Source organism: Dysidea avara, chromosome 6, assembly GCF_963678975.1.
Source record: "Dysidea avara chromosome 6, odDysAvar1.4, whole genome shotgun sequence".
Classification (NCBI taxonomy): Eukaryota; Metazoa; Porifera; class Demospongiae; order Dictyoceratida; family Dysideidae; genus Dysidea; species Dysidea avara.
In genome coordinates, this window is record NC_089277.1 from 10290242 (window position 1) to 10315038 (window position 24797).

Genomic DNA, 24797 nt, shown 5'->3' on the forward strand with positions numbered 1-24797 from the left:
TATTATTGCTAAGTTTATAAAAGTGCAGACAGCAATTTCAATGCTCAACAGTTGTCAAATAAATTATTAGGCATATACAAACAATTCACCAGTCAATTATGAATAAATAGTGATAACTTCATGTCCTCCTCCTCTCACCATTAATACACGATCAAGTCCCTCAGTGAGCACGTCCAGAAACTCCATATAGTTATCCTCATGTTCAAGGTGACGTGGCGGTGCTGGAAGGTTGAGTAGCACTAACCTAGCATCCTGGGACTTGTTGGCGATTAGTTCGTTCAGTTTAACGGAAGTGTTCATCCGTCGAATATTCTCAGCATGTGCATCAATGTTAGAAGAATGAGGACTGGATGGCTCCATTAAGCTACTTGTTGCTGCAGTAAACCTAGCTAAGGTGGTTTCTGAGATCGTCGGAGTAGGAGGAACGATAGGAGTTTGAGCTTCATTGCCATCTGCTTTATCATCTGAACTTTCAGACATAGACCTCTGCCATCTCATACCACTGACAGATGGGTCAATACCAGAGCTACCTGGATGGTGTGAGGACAGTACGTGCTGTATGTCACCTCGTTTTTGTCTCTTGCTCAATCTCATGTTTGATAGCATTTCGTTTCTTTCCTCCATCCTTAGTGTTCTCTCATATGTGTATGCTGAAATGTCTGAGTCAGGCATCTCTATCACGTCAACTTCAGCTTTGATACGCAACTGGTAAATAAAAGTTCGGAGGTCTCGTTTCATCTGGAGGCTGTTGTCTTCTATCTGTGCTACTGTAAAAATACGCAAGTTGCAATGTTTCCACACTTTGTGTTGGCGTAACAGAAATGGTAACAACATCAACAAACCTCCATCATGTACCACCCACCAAATGTCTATGTTGCCTCTCCACTTGTCCTCATTACTGGGGAACCAGTTGATACCTTTGGTGACAATCAGAGCTTTTTCTGCAGCCATTATAGCTCTCACTGTATGGATAAATGTCTTAAAAGATTGTTTCTTTCTCCACGAATCTGGCCAAGCAAGTAATACAGTGTTTGGTTTTAGTCCTCCTAAGCCACTGCTTTGAACAGCCTGTGTAAGGCCAGCTGCTACATCAGATGCGACCAACACTTGACAAAAACCTTGTATCTTGTAGTCATCAGCAAATTTCTTAAGTGTTTCTTTGGCAGTCTTTGCTTGGTCCACTTTCTCAACATAATCTCCTTCAAGAATACTACATATCATTGTTAGGCCTTTACCAGTCTTTAGCTGGGAAGCAAAGGATAGGATTTTGGGACTGTAAGGGATTAAGCTGTCTGGATGAAGCTTACATAACACTAGCAACTGTGGACGCCAGTTCTTTGCATGTAGTGGACGCTCCTCAAGACGTAACAATGAATATCTTGCCAGCTGTAAACTCAATCCCTTTATTCCATCACCCCATTCCTTCTCAGCTCCACGGTACGCAATGTACTGATGGATGACAACAGCAATCACTAGAGCAACAAGGGCAAAATACCAGCTACTAATAAACATGATAGATAAACACAATACTGCTCCAGCTGTGGACAATGTCCAGTGGTAATAACGAAAACGTGGTCTCCAGTTTGGAGCATGTAACAGTGACTGCAGAACACACGCCAGGTTGACAAACATGTAACACATTAAAAAGAACATAGAAAGAATTGGAGCCACTGCATCCACACTTGCGATAAGTACTCCACATTCTGACAATAATACAGTCATGATTAATGCGTATGTGGGCTCCCCTTGGATAGGTGAACGAGCAAAATACTTTAAGAAAAAAATAAGATCATCTTTTGCGATAGCTTGTAGTAGCCTTGGAGCTCCAGTGAGACTTTGTAGTCCAGCACCAATAGTTGATAAGAGGGCTCCAATTAGGATAATCCATTTTGTGGGCCATGCCAACTCAGCTACTACTAATCCACCTATAGCATCACCAAATTGATCACGCAGTACAAACCCAGCCACAGAGCCACCAAAGAACAGTACACATGTGAGGTATATTGTAGTTGTAGTTAAAATAGCTCCTATGGTACCAATAGGTATTGACTTTTGAGCATCCTTGAGGTCACCTGACCTGTTAGATCCGGCCATTATACCAGTCACTGATGGGAAGAAGATTCCAATCAAGATGAAAAATGATGACGCCACTTGTGCTGAGACTTGTTCCCCCTCACCATCTACATCAGGACGGACCTCATTATCGTCTAAATAAGTTGAACCACCATTGTCTGATATTGTTGAAGTCTTTGTTAGTCCTGGGATACCAATACTGCAGCGTGGTTGAATGGAACCCCACTCTGTTATATTTTCAGTTACATTTTCAATTACAAAACGGGTGTTATTAAATGCTGCTAGTAATGCAGGGTTTTCCGGGCTACAAATACCAGTGGAGCTATTACCAAAAGTGTCATTAGTGAAAGGCGTAGAACATTGCCTGTCTTTTGCATCTGGACACTTGTACATTTCACTAGCTCCTTCCAGTACGACACCATCCAATGTACAAACACACAGGTGAGTGCGTGATGATAAGATCCCAGCATATATGGAGACCACAGCTATGATTACACACACTAGAGCACAAGTAGCAAAGTAGTTGACATAGCGTACACCAACAAACACAATGAAACTCAATAACACTAGTAGAATTGTCCCATATACTCTCATATTATTGTACAGCACACTGGGGTTTCCCCTCACTTCTCCAAATAATGATATTTCTGGGATGATGTAAGTCAACAATAATTCGATAGCTCCAAGGACATACAAAGAGACAGCAAATGAGGTACCCAGATAAAACAGCAAGCCGACAGCACCACCAAATTCTGGTCCAAGATTTCGTGAAATCATGAAATAGGATCCACCAGCTGGTACAACTCCATTAGTGGCTATGGCACTCATTGAAATAGCAGTTAACATGGTACAACAACAACACAAGCATACTATGAGGAGAGCTTGCCCAACTCCAGCAGTACCAACGATCCATGTCAAACGAAGAAACAGGATCAATCCAAGAATATTCTGTAAAGTTGGCAAATATACACCAATGATTGTTCCCATTTTTGCCTTCTTTTTCTTTGGCCCTTTCTTATCTGACTGGTTAGGGTTTTCAGGAATAGGTTCATACAATACAAGCTTTGATAAAAATTGAGCAATACGTGGTCTCTGTTGTATCTCTTCTTCATAAAGAGCAAAGTTTCCAGTCTTACCATCAAACACACCTGAATGAGCAGTACTCAGTGCAGACCCAGATTGGATGGCTGCATTGTAAGAGGCTATGGACGCTTGGTCCTCTATAGGATCCTCCTCTTGAACTGTATCAACAACAAATTGAACTGATTTCACTGGTCTTGGTGGTTCATCTAATTCATCCTCAGTATTATCAGTCACTGGTTCTATCGCCCCTTCAACATTACTCACGTCAAATCTCACACTCATGTTTGTAAGTCTATACCACCGTTACCTTGAAAGAGAAAACGCATTTTGAAAAGCACGCTCTCTTGTGTACCCTTAGAAACAGCGCACATAATGATACAGTTCGTGTTCAACCTTACCGTAACAAAACTGCAGGTAGAAAGAGTAACTCCCTTGAGGTTCTGATATAGTCTCTCGTATAGTCTGGAATTCAAAAATTGGAGGTCAATTTACCCTGTTGGCTTCCTTCGCATGAAGCCGGGTTGCGAACCTCGCGTGCACGTGATGAGTAATTTTTGTTTGGAGGGTGTTATTTAGAGTTAAGTACTTGCGGAGCGAAAATGAGTCGCGCACACATGTTATACGATGATAAACCGCTAGAACAATCTGTTGTGGAGACGTCACGTTGGCCTGAGCCGTGGAAACCTGTCGCAAGGTCAGCTACTTGCCAAACCTGATGGAACTTTTAATCTTGTCCTCTACAGCGGAGCAGGAGTACTGCTAGAGGGAGTATTACAGAAGAAAGGAAAACATGTTATAGTGGATTCTAAAGGAACGAAGGTTAGTTATACAATCTACATGTAGAGTTGTTTATTGTTCCTATAAATGCCCACATGTACAGTGTATACATATCCATGCAAAAACAGTGTGGCTGTTCAAAAAGGGGCACATCCGTGAAAGTAAAAGTGCAGACAAAAGTACGCATTTAGTTATCTAATTTGTCTAGAGAAGTATCACCCATTCCACAAACAATAGCTTTTAATGAGACTACCTGAATACAATGGACGATATCCGCAATGACAAAATTTGATGTCATAATTGACAAAATGGCCGTGTTAGTGTGGGGGAGTCAGAGACTTTAGCACGCAGTATTCGAAATGAATGTTGTCTATAGTTTTCTACACTTGGAACCATGAGATAATAAAGATAAGAAGTAGTACACGTACCGTGACGATGCAAAACGTGTTCCAACAAGGAAAGCAGACCGAAAATTTTAAATTCGGACACAACTAGGCTTATTTGTATTGAATTATATACTATATGCTTCACCTTCGCCCTTTTTTGAATTTATAAATGCTATCATAGGGAAACACTATCTTGCCCAATACCTCCCTGTACAAAGTCCCCACACTAGCATGGCCATTTTGTTTTGTGACGTCAGAAAACGTCATTGCGGATATCATCCATTGTTATTGTCATATGAATACACTGCTAAAGATTCAAATCATTGTAGAAGAATTTTAAATTGCCAACTTCACGAAGAATCTGCCAAAACACTTGTTATTTTCCAATATAAGATTATTGTACTTGTAAATAACTCGAGTGTTGATGTGTACATTCATTACTAACAACTCTAAGAGTGAACACATATTGTTAGTAGTTTACACTGAGTGTTGTGTACACTATATTTATGTAGTAGCACATTTTGTGTAAACAAGTAGTGCATTTTGTATGTAGGTAGCCTGTGTTTGTGTGTGTATGTTTAACTGGGCAAGCAAACACTGACAGTCCATGTCTCACATATCGGTTCTTGTGGGACCTTGGTGCCCACACTTTTACCTGTACAGTTTCTGTTTCTAGTTCTGCTCCAGTGAGTAGTACACGGGTGGTCCAACCACTTTGTATGGCAGTTCAACTAGGGAGATTTTGTGGGCTATATTGGATTGCAAAGAATGGCCAACTTTTATAATGCTTTTAGTTTTAAGTTATGCCTGCACCATATACAACATACATATATCCTCACATTTTGTATACCAGCCTATAGCTTCTTTGACCATTGATATAGTAGTACTCAGTGAGCAGCCACCTCTTGTATATAAAGACTGCTTCATTGTAGTGGCCATTCCTGTACTTTATGACCTCATCACCTTTTATTATAGCGACCATTTCAACTAGGTCCCAAGCATAGCTAAAGTGTACTTCATGACCTCATTTGGCTCATTAATACAGTGGACACTCAGTTATCCAAACCCCAATGGTCTCAGGCAATTGTGAAAGTGTTCAGATAGTAACTGAAGCCCATACATTTATATAGAGTTCTGTAGTAATACTCTAATAGAACAGTTGTTTTGAATATCAAGGGTTGGATAACTGGGAAGACCACCTCATTTTACTGACAATAATTGGTCCTGAATGTGGCCCTACAAAGAGGTTTCACGTATATTGATATTGCTGTACTTTCTTATTTCTTAGTAAGTAAGAATTATGATAGTACTGTATCTCTCCACCCAGCACAGATTTGTGGTTTTTCATGTTGAATTCACAAGAGCACACCGTCGGAAGTTCACTCCATCAGGAGAAGAAATGGAACCAAACTTTGGCCTCATGGGTAAAGTCAGTCAGGGATATCTCAATTCATCATATAGTAAGTGTATTAGTAGCTATAATGTACACAACAATATATAGATATAGTGAAGCAGCCTCATTCATACATGTTGAAATTCATCTAGTAGAGCTGCCTTTGGGTAAACTCAGTTTACTTTTGTGACGAAATATTAATATTGAAATTTATTGTACTTGACTGTTCACTGGTAGCTATGGATAGTGGTCAAAAATTGTCAGCCATGTTCTTTGATGCTTGGTTATATGCAGGTACTAGCTGTTAAAGCAGCTGTTGTTGTTTTTTTTTCTCTTTGTGCAAAGTTAGGTAGATGGTAGCCCTGAGAGGCTCGTACAACATCCTGGGCTTGACACAAAAACCCAAACTTACCAGCTTAGTGAGTTTAGCCAATAAAACACCATGCGGAGGCACTGACCATGAACACACACACACACACACACACACACACACACACACACACACAATACAGGGATGTACTGGTATCTGGTCTGGACCTTCCTCTGTTGCCATTAATGAGGTGATCTTTTTAATCATAAAATACACCTTGGTTATGTTTGGGGCCTACTTGACATGGTCACTCTAAAGGTCTTATAGTAATGAGGTCATGAAGGGTCCGCTGAATGAAAGCAAGGTGTACTTAAGAGTCTTTTACTTTCACTACTGGTAGAATCTGAAGCAAAAGGAGTTCATGACATCTTGAGTTGCCAAGATGTGAAGAGTACCTTTGCTGGTAAACTGGCAGACTTCATCACTCCTCAACATGCTAACTGGCTGGTGGTATGGGGAGAGGAGAAGGATCACGATCATGTTAACCTGGAGTTTGGGGATCAAGTCCGACTAAAGACTAGGGGAGATTGTCCCTTGATTGGTAAGTGAAAATGTGGAGATTGCACTGTATTCTGTATGTGAATGCTTTTGCACTGGAGCCTGTCTGTTTTGTGAATCAATTTCCTAGAACTTCAACCAAAGGAAACAAAATTAAATCTCCATTTTGTCAAATAATGGGAGAAGGGGGCAACCAGAGAACATGTAGTTTGGTAGGCATCGTTTTAAGAATTTTTATTGTAAGTTTTTATTATAGTGGGGGAATTTCTTGATACTGAAGGTTAGGGTTATGTATACAGGGTACAATGGAACTTGTTTAAAATAACACATTTACCCTGTCTAAGGACTATTCCGTTAGTCCCAAAACATCTGTTTTAAAGTGGATCCACATGTTCCTTTCTCAGAAAGCATTTCAAGTCAAGAGAAATGAAATTTCCACACCCTAGCAAATACACTAAGGCAAATACAATAAGAGGCTCCCAGTGTTCCTGCTGAATGTTTGCAATACCCTGACAGCCTTGATATAGTTTATAAATATGTATGTGTGTATGCATCAGCCTGTTTATACTACAGATTACTCTTAACAAGATCGATTCAGTCAAAGGCCAAACCCACTCCAATCAACAACAAAAAACCCACAATCATAATTTTCATTGAAGTAGTAATTGTTGATGGAGTTAAAGGATTTGTGCTCTCTAATTTTGTGCCAGGTTAGTAGGCACGATAAAGTTGTAAGTGTTGGCAACAACCTCTCAATTCTGTGGAGTTAGTTAACTATTTAATTGCACACATACCTGTTTGTTTTTGAGTCATTGTGTGGTTCTTGAGGCTGTTCTTCTGTATTGTCACCTAAAAGCTTTGCTGTTACTTTATTTCACCCTTACAGTCACCATTTTAACTGTAGTTCTCCATATCTTTATTCCATTTATTAGAGCCAAATCGAACTGCAGGGCCGCAAGAGCAAACTAGATCGAACCAGACCCCCAACCCTAGCAGGTCCACTCCAGAGTGGTTCGACACAGTTTGGTTCGATATGGTATGCGTTTACACTAACTTGGAAATCACTGTGATCCAAGTTAGGTGGCTAGTGTAATGGGCTGTATGTATGACAACGTAATATTGGAACTGACACACTAGTTTTTGTGTTGCTATTTAATAGTGCTTATGGGGGTGCATTAAAAGAAAGACCCTCAAACTTCCTTGTGGTATTCCGTAGCATCTTGTACATCTTATTGTTTTATTTCAGAGTCAATCACAGTACTGGAGAGTGCTCAACGTAGAACAACTAGTAACTACGCTGGTGGTGACAAGGTGGGTCAGTCATGGGCAGATAAGGTGATGGGGTACAAGAGCAGCTCATCGCTGGAGGACAAGCAAGACAAGCCACTACCTCATGAACAGCTACAAGGTGTAGATGAAGATGAATGGGTGAGTATCATATTGTGATTGTAACAAATTATAGGGGAAAGACCATCGTGGTGAAGTGTTCTGTGGCACTTCATAAACAGTGTAAATGAGCTGTTTGCTCAATAATTGAGATTGTTATAGTACAAGTATTTTAGATTTGAGTAGGGACCAGAGAAAGTAAGTAATTCAACAAGGGATACACCTACAGCTAAATAATATAGTGTACTTTTAATCCCTATTTCAGTCATATACTGTGCCTATTCAACAGTGTAGGATTAGTTATATTGGTGTAGGCAACCACCCTTGCTCTGTTACTTGTTTTTTGTCACTTTTATTCGTGTTTCCCCCCCATAATTTTGATGTTTGTTTATTGTAGTGTCCACCATAATTAAATCCTTTTATATTTAGATGTGATGCTCTACTACAGTATATGCAAATTATTGGTATCAGTATCGGAATCATTTACTGTATAGCGGGAAATTTTTGAAAGGTTAAATATTCGAAAAAGAGAGCTTTTTGTAAGTTCGAATAAATATTCTAAAAACGGAACGCCGCACCTTAGATAATTAACTAGAAGGATTTGTGAACTCCACACACTATAATTAATTGGTTAACAATGGTTGCGCTAATCACGTTCAGTATAATACGCTGCTTTGATTGTTCAGTTAAGTAGTATTGATAAACACCCATCTGGTTTTGGTAGAATCGCGTCTTCCTCCTTCGTACATGTAGCTAGCTTGAATCATGTTGTTTGGGCTTAATCCGAACAGCCTGCAGATTGAGCAACGACTGGTTTGCTTTCTTAGTCCTTCTAGCTGTTTTCACGCTTTCACTCAGGCTAGGATAACTATTTTCTCTTAGCTATGTAAGGCTTCAAGACTCGTGGTGTCACTCGCTAATCATGTTCGTGGCTTTCCTGTGGCCATAGCTATACTGAGGTCTAGCTATTGATGTAGTAGAAAACAAACACTTGAACTTTATTTATATTTCCTTGATTATCATTTCTAAGGCGTAACATTGGTTGTTGTAGCTAGCTAGCTATTTCTGAAAAATTACGAAAAAATATTTTTGAAAATGCACTACAGGTGTACTTTCGAAGTTTTTGCCTCTTCAACAATTTTCCTGCTACAGTGTATGCGGTATTTCTCTGGCTAATATATTAGTTATCATAGTGTCACTACATTTCCATATCAGTGTACCTCCACTTATGAGCCCATCATTGTATTGGCTCAATCCCTACTCATCAGGAATACTGTGTGTAGGGCTATAATGGGGATTTGGCATACCTAAATGTCAAATGAAGAGTAACGCTTCGATAGGTACTGTATGTGAAAAACTGGACATGTGAATTGGTTGTAATAATCTAAACCCACAATCAATTCTTGCTTGTGAGTATATATAATAAATCTGAAAGTAGATGAAGCATCCCCATTCTTAGGATACTATAAGCTGTTTGTTTAGAATTTTTGCGAAGGTCTCTCCTGTAGACTGAGAGACTTTCAAACAACATAATTGTAAGAAAGTCAAAATGTAGATTGAATACTCGTAAACAACATAAAGCTTGTCACAAACAACTCTAAAAATGAATATAGTATAGTACTGTATATTAGGGATCCAGCCGAAATTATAAACATCCTAAAACTAGCTTCAATTTCCAGCTTGGCGGCATTGGTTAGGCACAGCCTAGCCCAAAAATGTCTTCATACCAACTTACACCCTTCTGTGGAATTTTGAAATGCTAACTGACTGACTAACTAACTAACTGATGCCTCCAGTCAAGTATAACGCTGGATAAGGGTACAGGCTTGATTTCTTCACTGTTTGATGTCACTTTGTCCCAAGATGTGCCTTTTCACCAACCACATTATGTCATGGACTTACCTTACCTTTATCCTCCTTTGTGTTCCGGTTCTTTTCACTGACAACGCAAATGTCGATTTGTGATAGCGTGGTGTGGCTTCCCTAGGCCTGTGGCTATGTTGGCTAATTGCCCATAAATTGCCCATATTTTCTGTAGCAACTGGATTGATTGCAGAGATACTTCTTACACTATTCTTTTGTTGTAACGGCGGAAGCATAACTGAAAACAAAGCCTCGTTTCCATTATGTAATTGGTTGTTGGGGTGCGTGCTCCGACACAAATTACTTTTATGGCATTCCTGGCACCATTCATTCTTTTAATGTGGTATGTGCTGTGTTATTTAAAAAGCAGACAAACAAGTAGAAGGAATTTCAAGTTGGATTAGGGATCACAAAAAAAGTTGTGAAACAAGAGAAAGCTAAAAATGGTAAAACAAGGAAGGTTGCCTATACATGCAGATATATTTATCCCTAATTCAGTCATGGTTATAGACAGATTTAATGTTCACTAGTATATCCGCAGGTATCAGCAACCTTCCTAATTTTTAGCTGTTCCCACATGTTATATTGCTGCATATATGTACCAAGAAACCACAAGTACTGTAGGTATGTGATCAAGAGACTGTCACAACACACAGCAAAACTGAATGCTAAACACCATGACCCCCTCCAGATGTACAGTGGAACCTGTGCACCTTGGGACCAACCAACGTTGTTCTTATTATCAAGGTGTCATGATTTTCCAGGTCAGTTTACATGCTAAGGGATACTTTTAGACCATTACCAAGTGTCCAGATTATACAGGTGTCCTCATTATCAAATGTCCTGATTAACAGGTTCCACTGGTACAGGGTGTATAACATGAGGTGAGCTGTATAGTCTTTAGACCTCACCAAAAGTTCTTGTGTTTTTAGTGCAGCCAAGTGGATTGTGTTTTAAGTCTTACAAGTACATAGAAGGAAAAATTAGGACGTTTAAGTTGCATTAGGGATCAGATGATGAGACAAAGTTTAAATGTCCACTAGTTCTCAAGTACTGTACATCTGCAGGTATAGGCAATACCTTCCTTGTTTCACCACTTTTTAGCTATTCCCTTGTTTCACAACTTTTCTTTTTCCTTGATCCCTAATCCAACTTGATCTTCCCAATTTTTCCTTCTTGTTTGTTTACTTTCTTATGACATTAAAATGACAAATGTACCACATGGAGAATGGCACCAGGAATGTCATAAAAATAGTTTTGCATTAGAAGGTGCCCTAACAACCAATTACATCAGAGAAGGGTGGAAGCGTATAAGCACTGTTAAAATGAATTATGCGAAACCATCGATTTCTGGGTGAATTAAAATGTGTGGATGATACAACAAAGTGTGGTATCATTGTTTGGTTTTGAACATAAATACCTGCTAGCACTAGTATTGCTATGCGCAAAATATTGTTCCATCAGTTTTGCCTACAAAAACTAAGCGCTTTTACAAAACAAAATACAGACAATAGGCATAGTAGCCAACACAGCCACAGGGAAGCCACATCATGCTATTGCAAATTTACACCCTCAGCAAACACAAAGGAGGACAAAGGCAAGTCCATGATGTTGTATTGTATATATTGTGGTTGGCAAAAAGGCTCTCATATTGGGATGAAGCGACGTCGAACAGTGAAGAAATCAAACCTGTAGCTTTATTCGTTGTTGAGTTATGCTGGGCTGGAGGTATTAGGTAGCTAGTTGTTAAATAGAAATTTTTTTTAAATTCCAGAGAGTAGAATTATAATGGTTGGTCACTGGACATTTGTCAGGCTAATTGACCTGTTTGGCAGTCCATTAAGCTATTTGATCTGTCATCATTGTCCAGTCATTAAATAATCTTTTCTTGTGTAGGCAAACTTTCCTAACTCTATTAGCCAAAACCATAATATCAACTGATAAGTTTATTCATTGGGATACTTGGGAAGGCTGTGTCACCACTGTAATAACAATCACTCACTTCTTTATGAATCCTTAAAGAAAGGTGTCTGACATTTCGTTCTATTTTTTCTTGTTTTGACAAGTGGAAGTGGGAAAATGAAGTACCTTACCAGACAATGACATGGCTATGCTGTGAACTTGAAGAGTTATGTTGCATCACTTCACTGTTCTGTATGTAAAAGGTTTGAACAACACATACACTTACGAAAGAACTTCTCCCCAGTTTGGATTACTGGCTAAGTAATGTGATTGATCATGCCACAAGTGATGCACACAAGACTACTATGTCAGAACTGAAGGATGAACAGGTAAGATAAAAGTGATCTGTAGTATAAAGCTCAGCCATTGGTCAGTTCCTTTTAAACCTTGATGATGGCACTAGGCAGAGAATGAGGAAAGGTTTGACATTTGCTATACAATGGGCTAAGGAAAGCATCTCACTTGTCAAATACCCTGCAATTATAGAACTTGAGAGCAGGCATGGTGTGCTGGGTCCAGCTGTATGACTATGAAAATGACTGACTTATTATTAATGCTATGCCTAAAACCTTGAAAAACATCAATCTTACGGTACTCATTTTTCCAAAATTTCCTGGGGGGAATGTCCCCAGACCCCCTAGAAAGGCATGCTTCACATGCCTATGCACCTACCCTGTCATGTCGGATCATCATGATAACGTGTCAGATCAATTTTTGGTATGGACTGACAAAGTGTCAGACCACTTTGAAATAATTATAATTAGTGCATAAATGAATGCTAGAATTGAGCATTCAAATGTTTGAATGAAAAGCTGCGGATTATTCGAATGTTTCTGATATTTATATCCCACAATCAAAATTTTTAATTTATTGAATCTAAGGAGTAAGACTTATTGTTGTGAGGATTCTATACACTTACTGGTTGAAATGCTCTTTGATATAGACAGTAAAGTGAGTGTATACAGTAGCGAAGTGGTAGTTTTATCGCTGTAATCGACCTCACACCTGGCATGCTAGCTGTCGCTTGTAGCGTTTTTGGCTCCACATGCACCTGACTGTAGACAACAGGCTGTTAACTAAGTGTAAACAATAGTGAAGTACATGTTGACAACTTGACACCTGGCGCGTGTCGTGTCCTGTACTATTTCAGCTGCTCCCAAACTATTGAGCATTCGAATTTCAGAGCATTCGTTTATGCACTAATTATAATTGTCTCTGAATTCCATAGAAACTTTTTGGAATGGTCTGAAGACATTTTTGGCTTGGCTGTGCCTGCCAAGCTGTCATTAAGGGAAATTGAGGCTGGTGATATTTTTGGCTGGAAAACCCCAGTTCTTCAAAATCCCTAATATACAGTGCTACCATATTATGTGATATAACTCTTTTAGTTGTCATTGTGAGTTTCCCTTATGTCCCTTCAAGTTCGGCCGTCTTAACTACCAGCAGGCTATTGTCATAAGCTTCCTTTTAGAACAAAAGCAGCTTATCGGCTGAAACTTTTTTATGATCTCCTTGCTGAAATGTGTGTAAACAAATTGTGGAATAGTAAAGGAAAAATGATGATGTCGTTTTGTATGTACCACTGAATGATTAAACAAGTTGATCTAGTTCAAGTCAAGGGATTACGTATTTCTTTGACTAACGAGAATTAATCATCTACATATAAAATTTAGATAATACATACCATTAACTACTTCAGCTTATCAGTTTTTGTCTGTTTGTGCAATACCACTAGATAACTTTAAAAGTCGAAAAAAAAAACAAAAAAAAAACGTGAAGGCACTTTCCTATACATTTTAATTGTACTTCACCAGTACAGTTAGTGTGTAGTAACAAGTATTAAACTAGGTAATGTGGTTGAGTAGAAAAAACTAAAACCCACAATCAATTCTGATATTTGAGTCTATAAAAGTGTATAGCTAACATAGCAAAGTAACTACTGAACTGATGGGATGGACTCCATGGCATATGCCATATAATTTTTGGAAAGGTTCCTTCACATAAATAATGTGCAGTACCTTGAGGTTATGGGATATTTTAAAATGCGTGGGTGGGTGGAACAAATTACAAAACCTGCTAAAACCAAGCAAGGGATAAATAATTTGACCAACGGTGTTGTGGAAGTAATACAACTATTTGTGCTTGTTTGTTTATACTGCAGAACAACAACTGTTCTTGGGTGTGTGGTCCATGATAGAACAATGTTTTTCAACTAAACTTAGTAAGGCTGGGACAAATATTGAAATTTACCTTCGAATATTCGCTAATATAATGTTTGAACATTCGAAGCTTTGGTGTTAGCTTTCAAGTTACAGGTTATCTTGTATTTATGCACATCCTTCTTAGGTTTTATCTTTCTAAACCTATGTAATAAGTTTGTAAGAATTTGGAAAATGCATAGCAGCAGTACTGAATGACGTGATCAATTGATTGCAAATGGGCGTGTCCGCTATACTGCAATCATGTATAGGTAAACACCAAGTAATAACTAAAAGTACGCTTTCCATGTATTATCTATCACTTTATAAGGTGTTTTAAAGCTGCAGCTATGGTAGCAAGCTGAACTGCAATGGTTTAAAAGTGGGCATGGCACACAAAGATCGATTGCGAAGAAATGAACATTGATCACACAAGAGGAATAAGCAGCTGCAATAAAGATAACGACGTTTATTTGTAATTCTTTTGTAGACTATGAGTGCATTACGAAGCTTTGAAGGATACTTTTATAATTCGAAGTTTACTTAACCTTCGAACCCACAAAGCATTCAAAGCTTCGTCCCAGCACTAAAACTTAGTATTTTCTTCAAGTGAAACAAGTTCTTTGAAGGCTTGTATCTCTGTCATTGGGAAGAAATACGCCAAAAACACTTCCACAGGACCTAATAAATTTAATGTACAGTATCACCATGCCCCAAAACTGCCCATAGAGCCTACAGCTTTTGCTGCATTTGGCTGCAGAAAAACGTGGTAGCTAGTGACAGCTGGAGTTGAGTATGTACTTACCTGTCTTGCTACAACAAATTATAGTGTTCCACCTGCCTGAAACTACACTGTAGCAACTTAAAAAACATTAAACTTTGTGTTCACTTTAAACCTTTCACGCTGATAGACTCAGTAAACTGGTTTATGGCCTTCTCAAAAAGTATCGATAAGCGTTCAAATTTTTGAATGATTTCCCATGACTATACCGTAATCTTAAAGGACTACTGAATAATAGTGGTGGGTGGTACTTTAAGAGGGCACGCTGCTAATTCCTATGGCTTCACATGCAAATTTGTGGTTTCCATTGATCTGTGTTTGCTTTTTTTCTACTCTCTTGTATCAGATGTGTGTAAGAATCTCGAATAACAGTGATAAGGACACACGAGGCAGAACAATTCTTATCACGTGATTCCAAACACACACTAATTGCATTCCTTACATTACAAAAGAAACAATCAATAATATTACACACTTTCCCCCTTAAAATGTTAGTCCCACTTACGGGTCATTCCATACCAAATCAACAAAAAAAAACCGGACCCCTTTCAATTTTCATGAAATTTGGCACAAACGTGGCCCCTTTCAAGAAACTTTCTCACACCAAAATCTGGCTCATTTCATAGGTCTCCCTTTAAGTTATGACCACTTAAAGTTTCTGCTGAAAATTTTATTTTGCTTACATGCCTTCAATAAAATGGCCATAACTTTGCTTGTGATTGATGTAGAAACATCTGGTTTAGATTTTTGAAATGCTTATTAAATTCACTTTCAGTTGATATATAATGTTTTATAATTGCTCAAAGGAAAAAGTCAAACCACAAAAATGTAGCTTTTTCCTTTGATCTTAATTTTCAAAAATATATATTCTTTGATTAAATTTATTTTTGGCGTACATGTTGCATTAATACCCATCATTCACCACTGTGAGTTTAAAGTTGGGACCAATAGTAGACCATGAGTTATAAGTGTTAATGTGTAGCCTTGTAATCACTGCTGTTTGCATGGTATTTTTCAGTGTAATTTCCAATACCAATTGCAAGCTACCTTATATTAGTATGTCAAAAATCATTTTATGCATTAAAATAGTTAGGGTTGTATTGACAAGGGCTCACTACACTGAAACCATACTAACAGAGCCACTTTTAAAGCTAAGAAAGTTGGAGCAATAATAAGGCTGCCTAATAAAAGAATCACTGATTATGTTTTTGCTGTAAGTTCAGTGTCCTATAAAATAGAGGTGGTCTTATTATAGAGGTAGTTATATTTATAAAGGATTTACTGTATAACAAATGATATTCCAATGTATTCTTTCAATTTTACTTACTGTACAATAATATTCGGCCACAGATTATGATGATAGTTTCGTGTATAATGGATGCAAACGACAGTTATTCATACATATGTACATGTAAAGTGGAATCAAAATGCCATGTCTTAGTGATATCCAAAGCTTCTTGGTCTTAATACCTAGATAGCTGCTTCGTATAGTTGCATTATAGTAGAAATATTCTATTTTAAGCTGGTCTTTATAAAATGGTGGCCTTTAAGGTAGCTGCTAAGATATGTTACACTGTATATCACTCTGAATCATACTCTGAAAGTGAATTCCTACTACTGCATGGCCACTTTAAAGGCCACCTTTATATGTTTGAACCTATAAATAATGCCTTTGCTGGAAAAATGTACACTTCTAAAACCACAATGCATTGTCTTACTCGTCAAATTAAAAATTTGATGGAATAGAGTGGAAAGTGGCCACCTGTATAGAAAGGCCACCACTCCTATAAGGCCTATTTTAAATTGTTACTGTACACTTATGCAAATGTATTAAGCAGCTACCTGCACATTAAGGCCCGTAAATTTTGGCCCTAAGGTAACTGGCTTAAACTCCATACATCAACTGTATCATGATAAAAATAGCAATGTAGCTCATGATTTGATTCTATAATTGTGACTGAATTTGACAAAACCCGGCTTTGACGCACAAAACTTCGTTAGGAGATATGGCGATTTTAAGTAATCATTGTGTCATAACTTCCCAGTGCCTACAGCTGTGCAAACAAAATTTGCACCAAGTATGCATCTATTTACTAGCTATCACTGAGTGGGTGTATACATTTCTGATACCCAAAATTAGCCCTGTTTTGGGCAGCTTTTCTCGAGTGAGTAATAATATCACAGGTGATAGTAATAGGGTGGGAGGGTGGGGGTGGATGGTGGTCTTAATATACGGGTATAAAATGGAGTAAGAAGACGATTGGAATCCAGAGACCAAGTTTGGGCTCTCCATGGCCCTCAAATCACTCCAAATTGACCGAGAACACTATTGGTGAGCTCTCTGTGAAGTCCCAGCTCACTACACACCATTATCACAAAGCCATGGCCATTCAATGGCGCCAATCTCCCACTCGTGGCTTTGACAGGGTCGGAAGAAAGCTGCCACAGAAACCAGACTTGCCAGTCCTGAAGGAAGTACAGTGTGGAATGTGATAGTGTATTAGGCCAGCAATCCATTTCTGGTAAAAACGTAAGTTTGATTTTGTGTGTGTGGAAGGAAGCCTTGTTATGTGAAATCCGGTCACAATTGAGAATCACAGAATCATAGAAATGTTCCATAGAAATTACATTGTACAAAGGTTCACTACAGCAATTGCACACTGATGCATATCTATAGCTTTAAGTGAAATACATCAACAATCGATTAAAGAAAGGGTCAAGGCAACTAACTTCAAAGTTAAATCAAAGTGTTATAGTAAACGTTGAGACTGAAACTGGTGTATATTGCATGACAGTCTCTACAATCATTCACATGGAAACTTGATACATTGATATCAGTACACAGTTGAATTTTTGAAGGTATAAGTTGAAAAGACTGTTAATACTACATCAGTCGTTCATTACTACTTGTTAGAAAAGCTCTAGTAGATTACAATATTGAAACATTCATGCCTGTGTGACTGCAGCTACATAACATTGTTTTATTTGTAAGTGTTTCAAATTACAGTGGAACTTGTCTTAGCAGCCACCTGTAATGAAAGGCTACCTTTCTATTAAGGGTCAACTTTAAATTGTTCACATAAGAGATTTGTACACATCAAACTATATAAATAGCCACCTACATTATTAAGGCCAAAAAAAATTGGCCTTACTGGCTTAGACAGTTTCCACTATAGCTACATTTGTGTATCAAAATACGTACTTGCATATCAACAATCAGCATTAAATGCTAACAGTAGCAGTAGCAGTTACTGTAGCTAGTGAAAATGTCATCAAGTTCAATATTTCACGACTTGGTGTCATAATCAGAAACAATATATACAAGCTTGATAAGGGGTAAATTACTTGAGTATATGTATTTAATTACAAACTTTTACTGGGTTTTCTTACAAAACATAAACAAATTAACTTTACTTACAAACCAACAATGTATAAAATAATTGTGACGTACTATTATATAAAGTTACTTGCAATTGGTATTGCATCTTAACGTATTTGAACCATACAAACAGCAGTGATTACAAGGCTACACATTAACACTTATAACTCATGATCTACTATTGGTCCCAACTTTAAACTCACAGTGATGAATGGTAGGTATTAGAGCAACATGTAAACCAAAAATAAATTTAATTAAAGAATATATATTTTAGAAAATTAAGATCAAAGGAAAAGGCTACATTTATGTGGTTTGACCTTTTCCTTTGAGCAATTATAAAACATTATATATCACCTGAAAGAGAATTTAATAAGCATTTCAAAACTCTAAACCAGATGTTTCTACGTCAATCACAAGCAAAGTTATGGCCATTTTATTGAAGACATGTAAACAATATAAAATTTTCAGCAGAAACTTTAAGTGGTCATAACTTAAAGGGAGACCTATGAAATGAGCCAAATTTTGGTGTGAGAAAGTTTCTTGAAATGGTCCATGTTTGTGCCAAATTTCACGAAAATCAAAAGGGGTCCGGATTTTTTTTTGTTGATTTGGTATGGAATGACCCTTACAGAGTATGTCCTACAAAAGAAACATAAAAACAAGTCAGTATCCATAATAGTCTACTGGACGAATTACACGGCCACTGCGAGTTGTCTGTTCCACTACATGATTATTGTCTAGAGTTGGTGAATCATTCTGCTCCTCTGCGGTGCTTGATTCAGTATGTGTGAATAGGGGAGGTTCCCAAGTGAAAGTTTCAGTAGTTGAAGTGTCCTTCATTAGCAGTGGACAGATCCGGTTCATGTGAATTACTTGTTCTCTAGATCCCATTTTCACCTTTACACTGGTTGCATCGATTTGTTTTAGTACAGTCCATGGCCCAGTCCACCGTGCATCCAGTTTCCCTCGAGTTGGATTACTTACAAGTACTTTTTGTCCCTCAGCTAGTCTTATTTCCTCTCCACTGTGATATGATTTCTGTTGTTGTACTGCAGACTCAATTATGTTGGCTTCTACAAGTTCTCTTAGTTCAAGGAGTTTCTTCTGTAGTCGATCACTGTACTTACTAGGATCTAGTGCCTCTGGAACGTTTAGGCTGGGGATAGCAAGAGAGGGGGGATTGTACCCAAAAAGGACTTTATGTGGTGACAGGCCTGTGACACGATGTCTGGTAGTGCGATAGATATATAATAGCAATTGGAGATGATCTTCCCAATCTTCGTCATTCTGTGTATAGCCACGCAAGAGACTTAGCAGTGTTCTGTTCATTCGTTCCACCAGGCCATCTCCCATTGGGTGATATGGGGTGGTACGAGATTTTACAACCTTAAATGCTTTGCAGAGTTCTAAGAGGATGTGGCTCTCGAAATTACGTCCCTGGTCTGAGTGCAGCTTTTCAGGTGGGCCCACCACTGTAAAGATTTGGTCTTTTAGGATTCGCACAATTCGATCTGCCTTCTGATCAGGCATGGGCATAGCAAAAGGCCACTTAGAAAAGTAGTCCTGTGCCACCTAAATGTATTCATTGCCATTTCGTGACATTGGCACCTTGAGCACATCTACAGCGACTAGCTCCCATGGTCTAGAAGCAATTACAGGTTGTAATGGGACTGGAGTGTGGGGCAGAGCCTTGGCGGTTTGGCAGGTAAAGCAGTGACTGCAATACTGGCTCACCTCTCTAGCCATACCCACCCAGTATGCAGTCTGTGATAGCCTGGCAAGTGTCCTCTCTGAACCCTGATGCCCTGCCCTGTCATGAGCTTCCTCTAGGAAGAATTGGTGGAGGGATTGTGGGGCAACAATGAGCATCTTGTCCTCAACCATGGTTGGGGATTTCACTACGCGATACAGGACCTGATTAGAGAGTTTGAGCTGGGACCATAGCTGTTTATAGCGCCGAAGGGGGAACTTTTGCCAATGGTTTGAAGTCGGCACTGTCCCTGGGTTATCTCTTAAATGTGCACAAACCATTGACAAAATAGGATCCTGGTTCTGGGCTGTGGCAATTTGTTGTAGTGTGATTGGTGTCTCTGAAGCCACAAGTGATACAGGTAGTCTGGACAAGGTGTCAGCACACTGGTTGTCTTTACCTGGACGATAAGTGATTTTGAAGTCATATGCCCGCAATTCAAGAGACCACCACTCTAGGCGTTGCGAACGGGCATGGCTCTGTTTGTGGGATTATAGCCACTCAAGTGGTTTGTGGTCAGTTTCTAAAGTAAACAATGTGCCCAGAAGGTAGTGACGAAACTTGCGTGTGGCCCACACAATAGCCAGGCACTCCTTCTCTGAAGTGGTGTATTTCTTCTCAGCTGAGGTCAGTGCTCTGCTAGCAAATTCAATGACTGTTTGTCGAGAAGTGGAGAGCACTGCACCCAATCCCACATCTGAAGCATCAGTTGTTAAGATGAAGTAGTCAGTTCTTTTGGGGTAGTCCAGGATTGGAGGTGACATCAGACTTTGTCGGAGGGTGTCAAAAGCTGTTTGGTGACATGCTGTCCAAGTGAAGGAAGTCTTATTGCTGGTTAGCTCATTGAGTGGGGATGAAATGTTGGCAAACCCTGGAACAAAATTCCGGTAGAAATTAGCAAGCCCTAGAAAGGACCTGAGTGTCTTGGGAGATTTAGGTGTTGGCCATTCTGCAATCACTTTGGTCTTGTCTGTAGATGGGGAGACTCCTTGGGACGAGTACTGAAAGCCTAGATGAGTGATGGAACTCTGACCCAGAAGGCATTTGGATCCCTTCAGTGTGAAGCCTGCAGACTGTAACTTCTCTAGCACTTGTCTCAAGTCGGTTATGTGAGATTCCATGTCATCTGAAAATATGATGATGTCATCTACATAATTGTCAACACAATTATGGCACTCACTGAATAGTCCATCAAGACCACGCTGACAGGTCTGAGTGGCACCAGTTAGTCCATAAGGCATTACCACAAACTCCCACAAACCATATCCTGGCCCTGGACTGAAGGCTGTCTTCTCTATGGATGCCTGGTGCATGGGGAACTGCCAATAAGCACTTTTCAGGTCCAGTTTTGAGAATACCTGTTTGTCTGCAAGACGTTGGTGGTGTCTGTCTGCCCTAGGGATTGGATAGGAGTCCTTCTTAGTGATACGGTTAAGTTGCACAAAGTCTACGCAAATGCGTATCTCCCCATTTGGCTTTGGTACGTAGACAGCTGGTGCACACCAGGGACTACTGCTTGGTCTAATGACTCCCTCTTGCACCATGTCTCTAAGTTGATGTTTGACTTGGTCAACAAGGTGGAAGGGGATGGGTCGGGGTGGAACTTTTACTGGTCGTGCATCACCTGTGTCAATGATGTGCTTAGTGATGTTGGTCTGTCCTAGCTGTTGCGAGAATAACCCCTTGTACTATGACTTCCTGCAAAGCTGGGTGAGCATTCCCTGGTAGGTCAAACTGGCAGTGACTTGTGCTACTCTTTGATGGTATGGCCTGTGACAGATCTTCATCTAAGAGTAGGGGATTACAGTTCTCAGTCTTATGAGTATCTAGGGGTAACTTAAGGGTTGGACGCCCTGACTGGTGTACTGTCCCTGCTTGGATATCTAGGACAAAGCCATGCTGAGACATGAAGTCACGCCCCAGAATGACTGGTATGGACAGCTGTTCAACCACTACAAAACTGTGGTCAGCTGACAACTCCCCTAGTGTCACTCTCATCAGTGATGTACCCAGTGGTGTGAAGGATCTGCCATCTGCATTAACAAGTTGTATGGACTGCCCAGCTGACATGTGTGGTACATTTATGTGCAGCTTACTAACTACTGAACAGGAAGCACCTGAGTCAAGGAGCATTTGTGTTGCCTCATTATTTATTCTACCAGTTATACATGTAACTCTTACTAGATTGTGTGTGTGTGTGATTTCTGGAATGTGTTGTGTTGTGTGAGCACTCACTTGCGTCTGGGAGCACTCCCTGCTCGCTGAGTTGGGATGCTCCCCCTGTCGTTTCCCTGGTCCCAGCAGTTGCGTGCTAGATGTCCTCGCTTTCCACAATTAAAGCAGATTGGCACTGTGGGTGGTCGCCACATTCTACAGTTTCTTGCAAGATGGCCTTGCTTCCCACAATTATGGCATTGAGTGACATCCCTGCGTTGGGTACCGAGGGCCATTAGCTGTGCAGAGAGATTCTCTAGTGTTGCTTCCATTCGGTCTAGTCTGGTAGTTGCCACTGTGTCCTGGACCTGGTTGACTAGCTTGGCGGCATCTGCCCGGTTATAAATGAGACAAACTTCCCTGGCCTTTGAGATGGTATCCGCAAAGCTAACTTTTGGTAAGAGTTTTAGCTGAAACGCAACTTTCTCCGGAAGAGAGTTAATCAAATGAAACCTTAGCTCTGTATCTCTCACGTTTGCCGGAAGTCCCGGTGATGCCCTGTCTAACAATCTCTCCAGCTCACGAGCTAGTTCATCGATGCTTTCTGCCCCATCTCGAAACTTCCTCACGGATAATTGCTCGCGAGCAGCCAGTCTGTCTTCCTCGGTGTCTGGACTCAGACGGCGAAGGAGCGCCGCCTTCAGGTGTTCGTATGAGTCCGTGTCAGCTTCACCCAGAGAGTCGAAAACTGCCCAGGCGCGGCCTCTAAGCAACGTAGGAAGACGTAACAACTTCTTCGCTTCATCCCATCCATTCGCTGCCGCACACACTTCAAATCTCTTGAACCATGATCGAGAGTCTTCATCATGTAGGGGTTCGGGTAGGGCAAGTCCTACTCCTGTCGCCATAACTGTCCCGGGTTTCGGCACCAATGTAAGAATCTCGAATAACAGTGATAAGGACACACGAGGCAGAACAATTCTTATCACGTGATTCCAAACACACACTAATTACATTCCTTACATTACAAAAGAAACAATCAATAATATTACATGTGTTTGTGGTACAGTGAAACCTGTCTATTCCAGTTATCATAGGGACAAATTTTTCTGACCTCATTAAGGAGGTGGCTGCATTACGCAGGTCACTTTGTACACAGTTGACACATGTGGGGATTTCTATAATGGCCAGTTTAGACAGGTGACCTTTTTATGCAGTGACCTGATTAGACAGGTTTCACTGTACTTAAAAGTCATCATCTCCAGTTAGAAGTACTGACCTTAAGACTCAGTTTGTAAAGCATTTAATACAGTACCTATAGAATGCTACAAATTTTGTATCTAGTCTCACAGTTTTAAACAGCATCTGTGTTGGTTTTACAGCTTCATATATATAACACATAATTTTATTCACGGAAGCCATAGGACATAGTTGCTTGCCCCTTAAATGTTTGTTTCAATACACCAATAGCTTGTGTAATTAATGTCTACTCAGATTTATTTTTTCTTGTATAGTAACTTGTTGTAACCTGTGAATACCACATCAAAGGATAGAATGGTACCAGATATAACTAATTCACGTCTATTTGTGTGCTGTAACTACGTATTAATTACTGAAGCAAAGTGGCCGTTCTGTTTCATTTTCAGCTACCCTGTATGTATGCTCCGCCCACAACACAAAATTAATAAAGAACAATAGGAGGAACACGTCTACAAAAAAATCCAGAAATTATAGTTTTGTTTCTACATATTTGATAGTCAGTACAAGGAAGCTATTACATGTTAGCCAACATTTATGTGGCAGTGGAGAAAGAATTGGTACACAAGAGGACAATGGTACACCTTCAACTGCATCCATTGCAGACCTTCATTTAGGAAACGAGGTTTTATGATAGTAGGGTTGGGGGGTTCTCAGACTTTTTCTAAAAATTTGGAGGGGAGTGCCACCCCTTCTTCTAAATGAAACCCTGCATTGTAACTGTTCCAGTAACCGAAAAGGCACACCTTAGACAGTAAACAGTAAAGAAATCAAGCCCGTAGCATTACACCCGTAGTCGAATTGTGCTTGGCTGGAGGCATTAGTTATATGTGTAGTTAGGCGGTTAGTTAGTTATTAGAAAATTGTCGGAGGTACATGTATTGGGATTGCTCTAAGGTATTTTGGGGTTTAATTATGCCTAGCCGTTGTCAAGGAATGCCCAAACTTTAATCTCCCCTACAATACGTTAGTACCATACTATATGATTTATCATATCACTAATGTATAGTAGAGATTGATTAAAACCTCACTTAGTTAACACCTCTTTAATAAGACCACCTCATTATAGTCACCATATCAAGTAAGTCCCAAATATAACTAAGTTGTACTTCACGACTTCATTAACAAGACCACCTCATTATGTAGCCGGTTTCATTGTGCCTCCTTTTATTTTGTGCTTGTGCTGTTTATTATAATTTCATTTTCCATTTCAGGATGACTAGAAGAAGGAAAATAAACTGACGACAATGATAGAACCATCGATTGACAGTTCTGTAATTACAACCTTTTGTCCATAATTTGTTTTGTAAATATATATTTTTGAAAATTGTGTAATATAAAGAAGTTGTACACTAAATACATTTCCTGTAAATACTCTCACGTGTTAAACTTTGCACATAATAATACCAAAGTGACGAATGGAATTGGACAGTTGATTCACAGAATGTTTGTGTTAGTAAACTTTTTAAGATTCTAAAATTTCACAA

The 24797-nt window shown here is 39.4% G+C and overlaps 1 protein-coding gene and 1 pseudogene across 1 annotated transcript; one reads left to right on the forward strand and one right to left on the reverse strand.

Annotated features, from left to right (window-relative positions):
• Positions 1-31: 31 nt before the first annotated feature.
• LOC136257524 (solute carrier family 12 member 4 pseudogene) lies at positions 32-3696 on the reverse strand (annotated as a pseudogene).
• LOC136257525 (arpin-like) lies at positions 3684-24734 on the forward strand. The gene is made up of 6 exons (XM_066050752.1): positions 3684-3850; positions 3900-3975; positions 5647-5779; positions 6423-6623; positions 7827-8008; positions 24525-24734. Exons 1-6 carry the CDS (start codon positions 3756-3758, stop codon positions 24531-24533), a joined length of 696 nt encoding a protein of 231 aa, XP_065906824.1. The 5' UTR covers positions 3684-3755; the 3' UTR covers positions 24534-24734.
• Positions 24735-24797: the final 63 nt, after the last annotated feature.

Excerpts from the sequence above, each read along its gene's own strand:
- LOC136257525 (XM_066050752.1), top strand. The coding sequence starts at position 3,756 with ATGAGTCGCGCACACATGTTATACGATGATAAACCGCTAGAACAATCT. Across the intron at positions 3,976-5,646 it reads TGGATTCTAAAGGAACGAAG|CACAGATTTGTGGTTTTTCA; the intron begins GTTAGTTATACA and ends CTCTCCACCCAG. Across the intron at positions 6,624-7,826 it reads GGGAGATTGTCCCTTGATTG|AGTCAATCACAGTACTGGAG; the intron begins GTAAGTGAAAAT and ends GTTTTATTTCAG.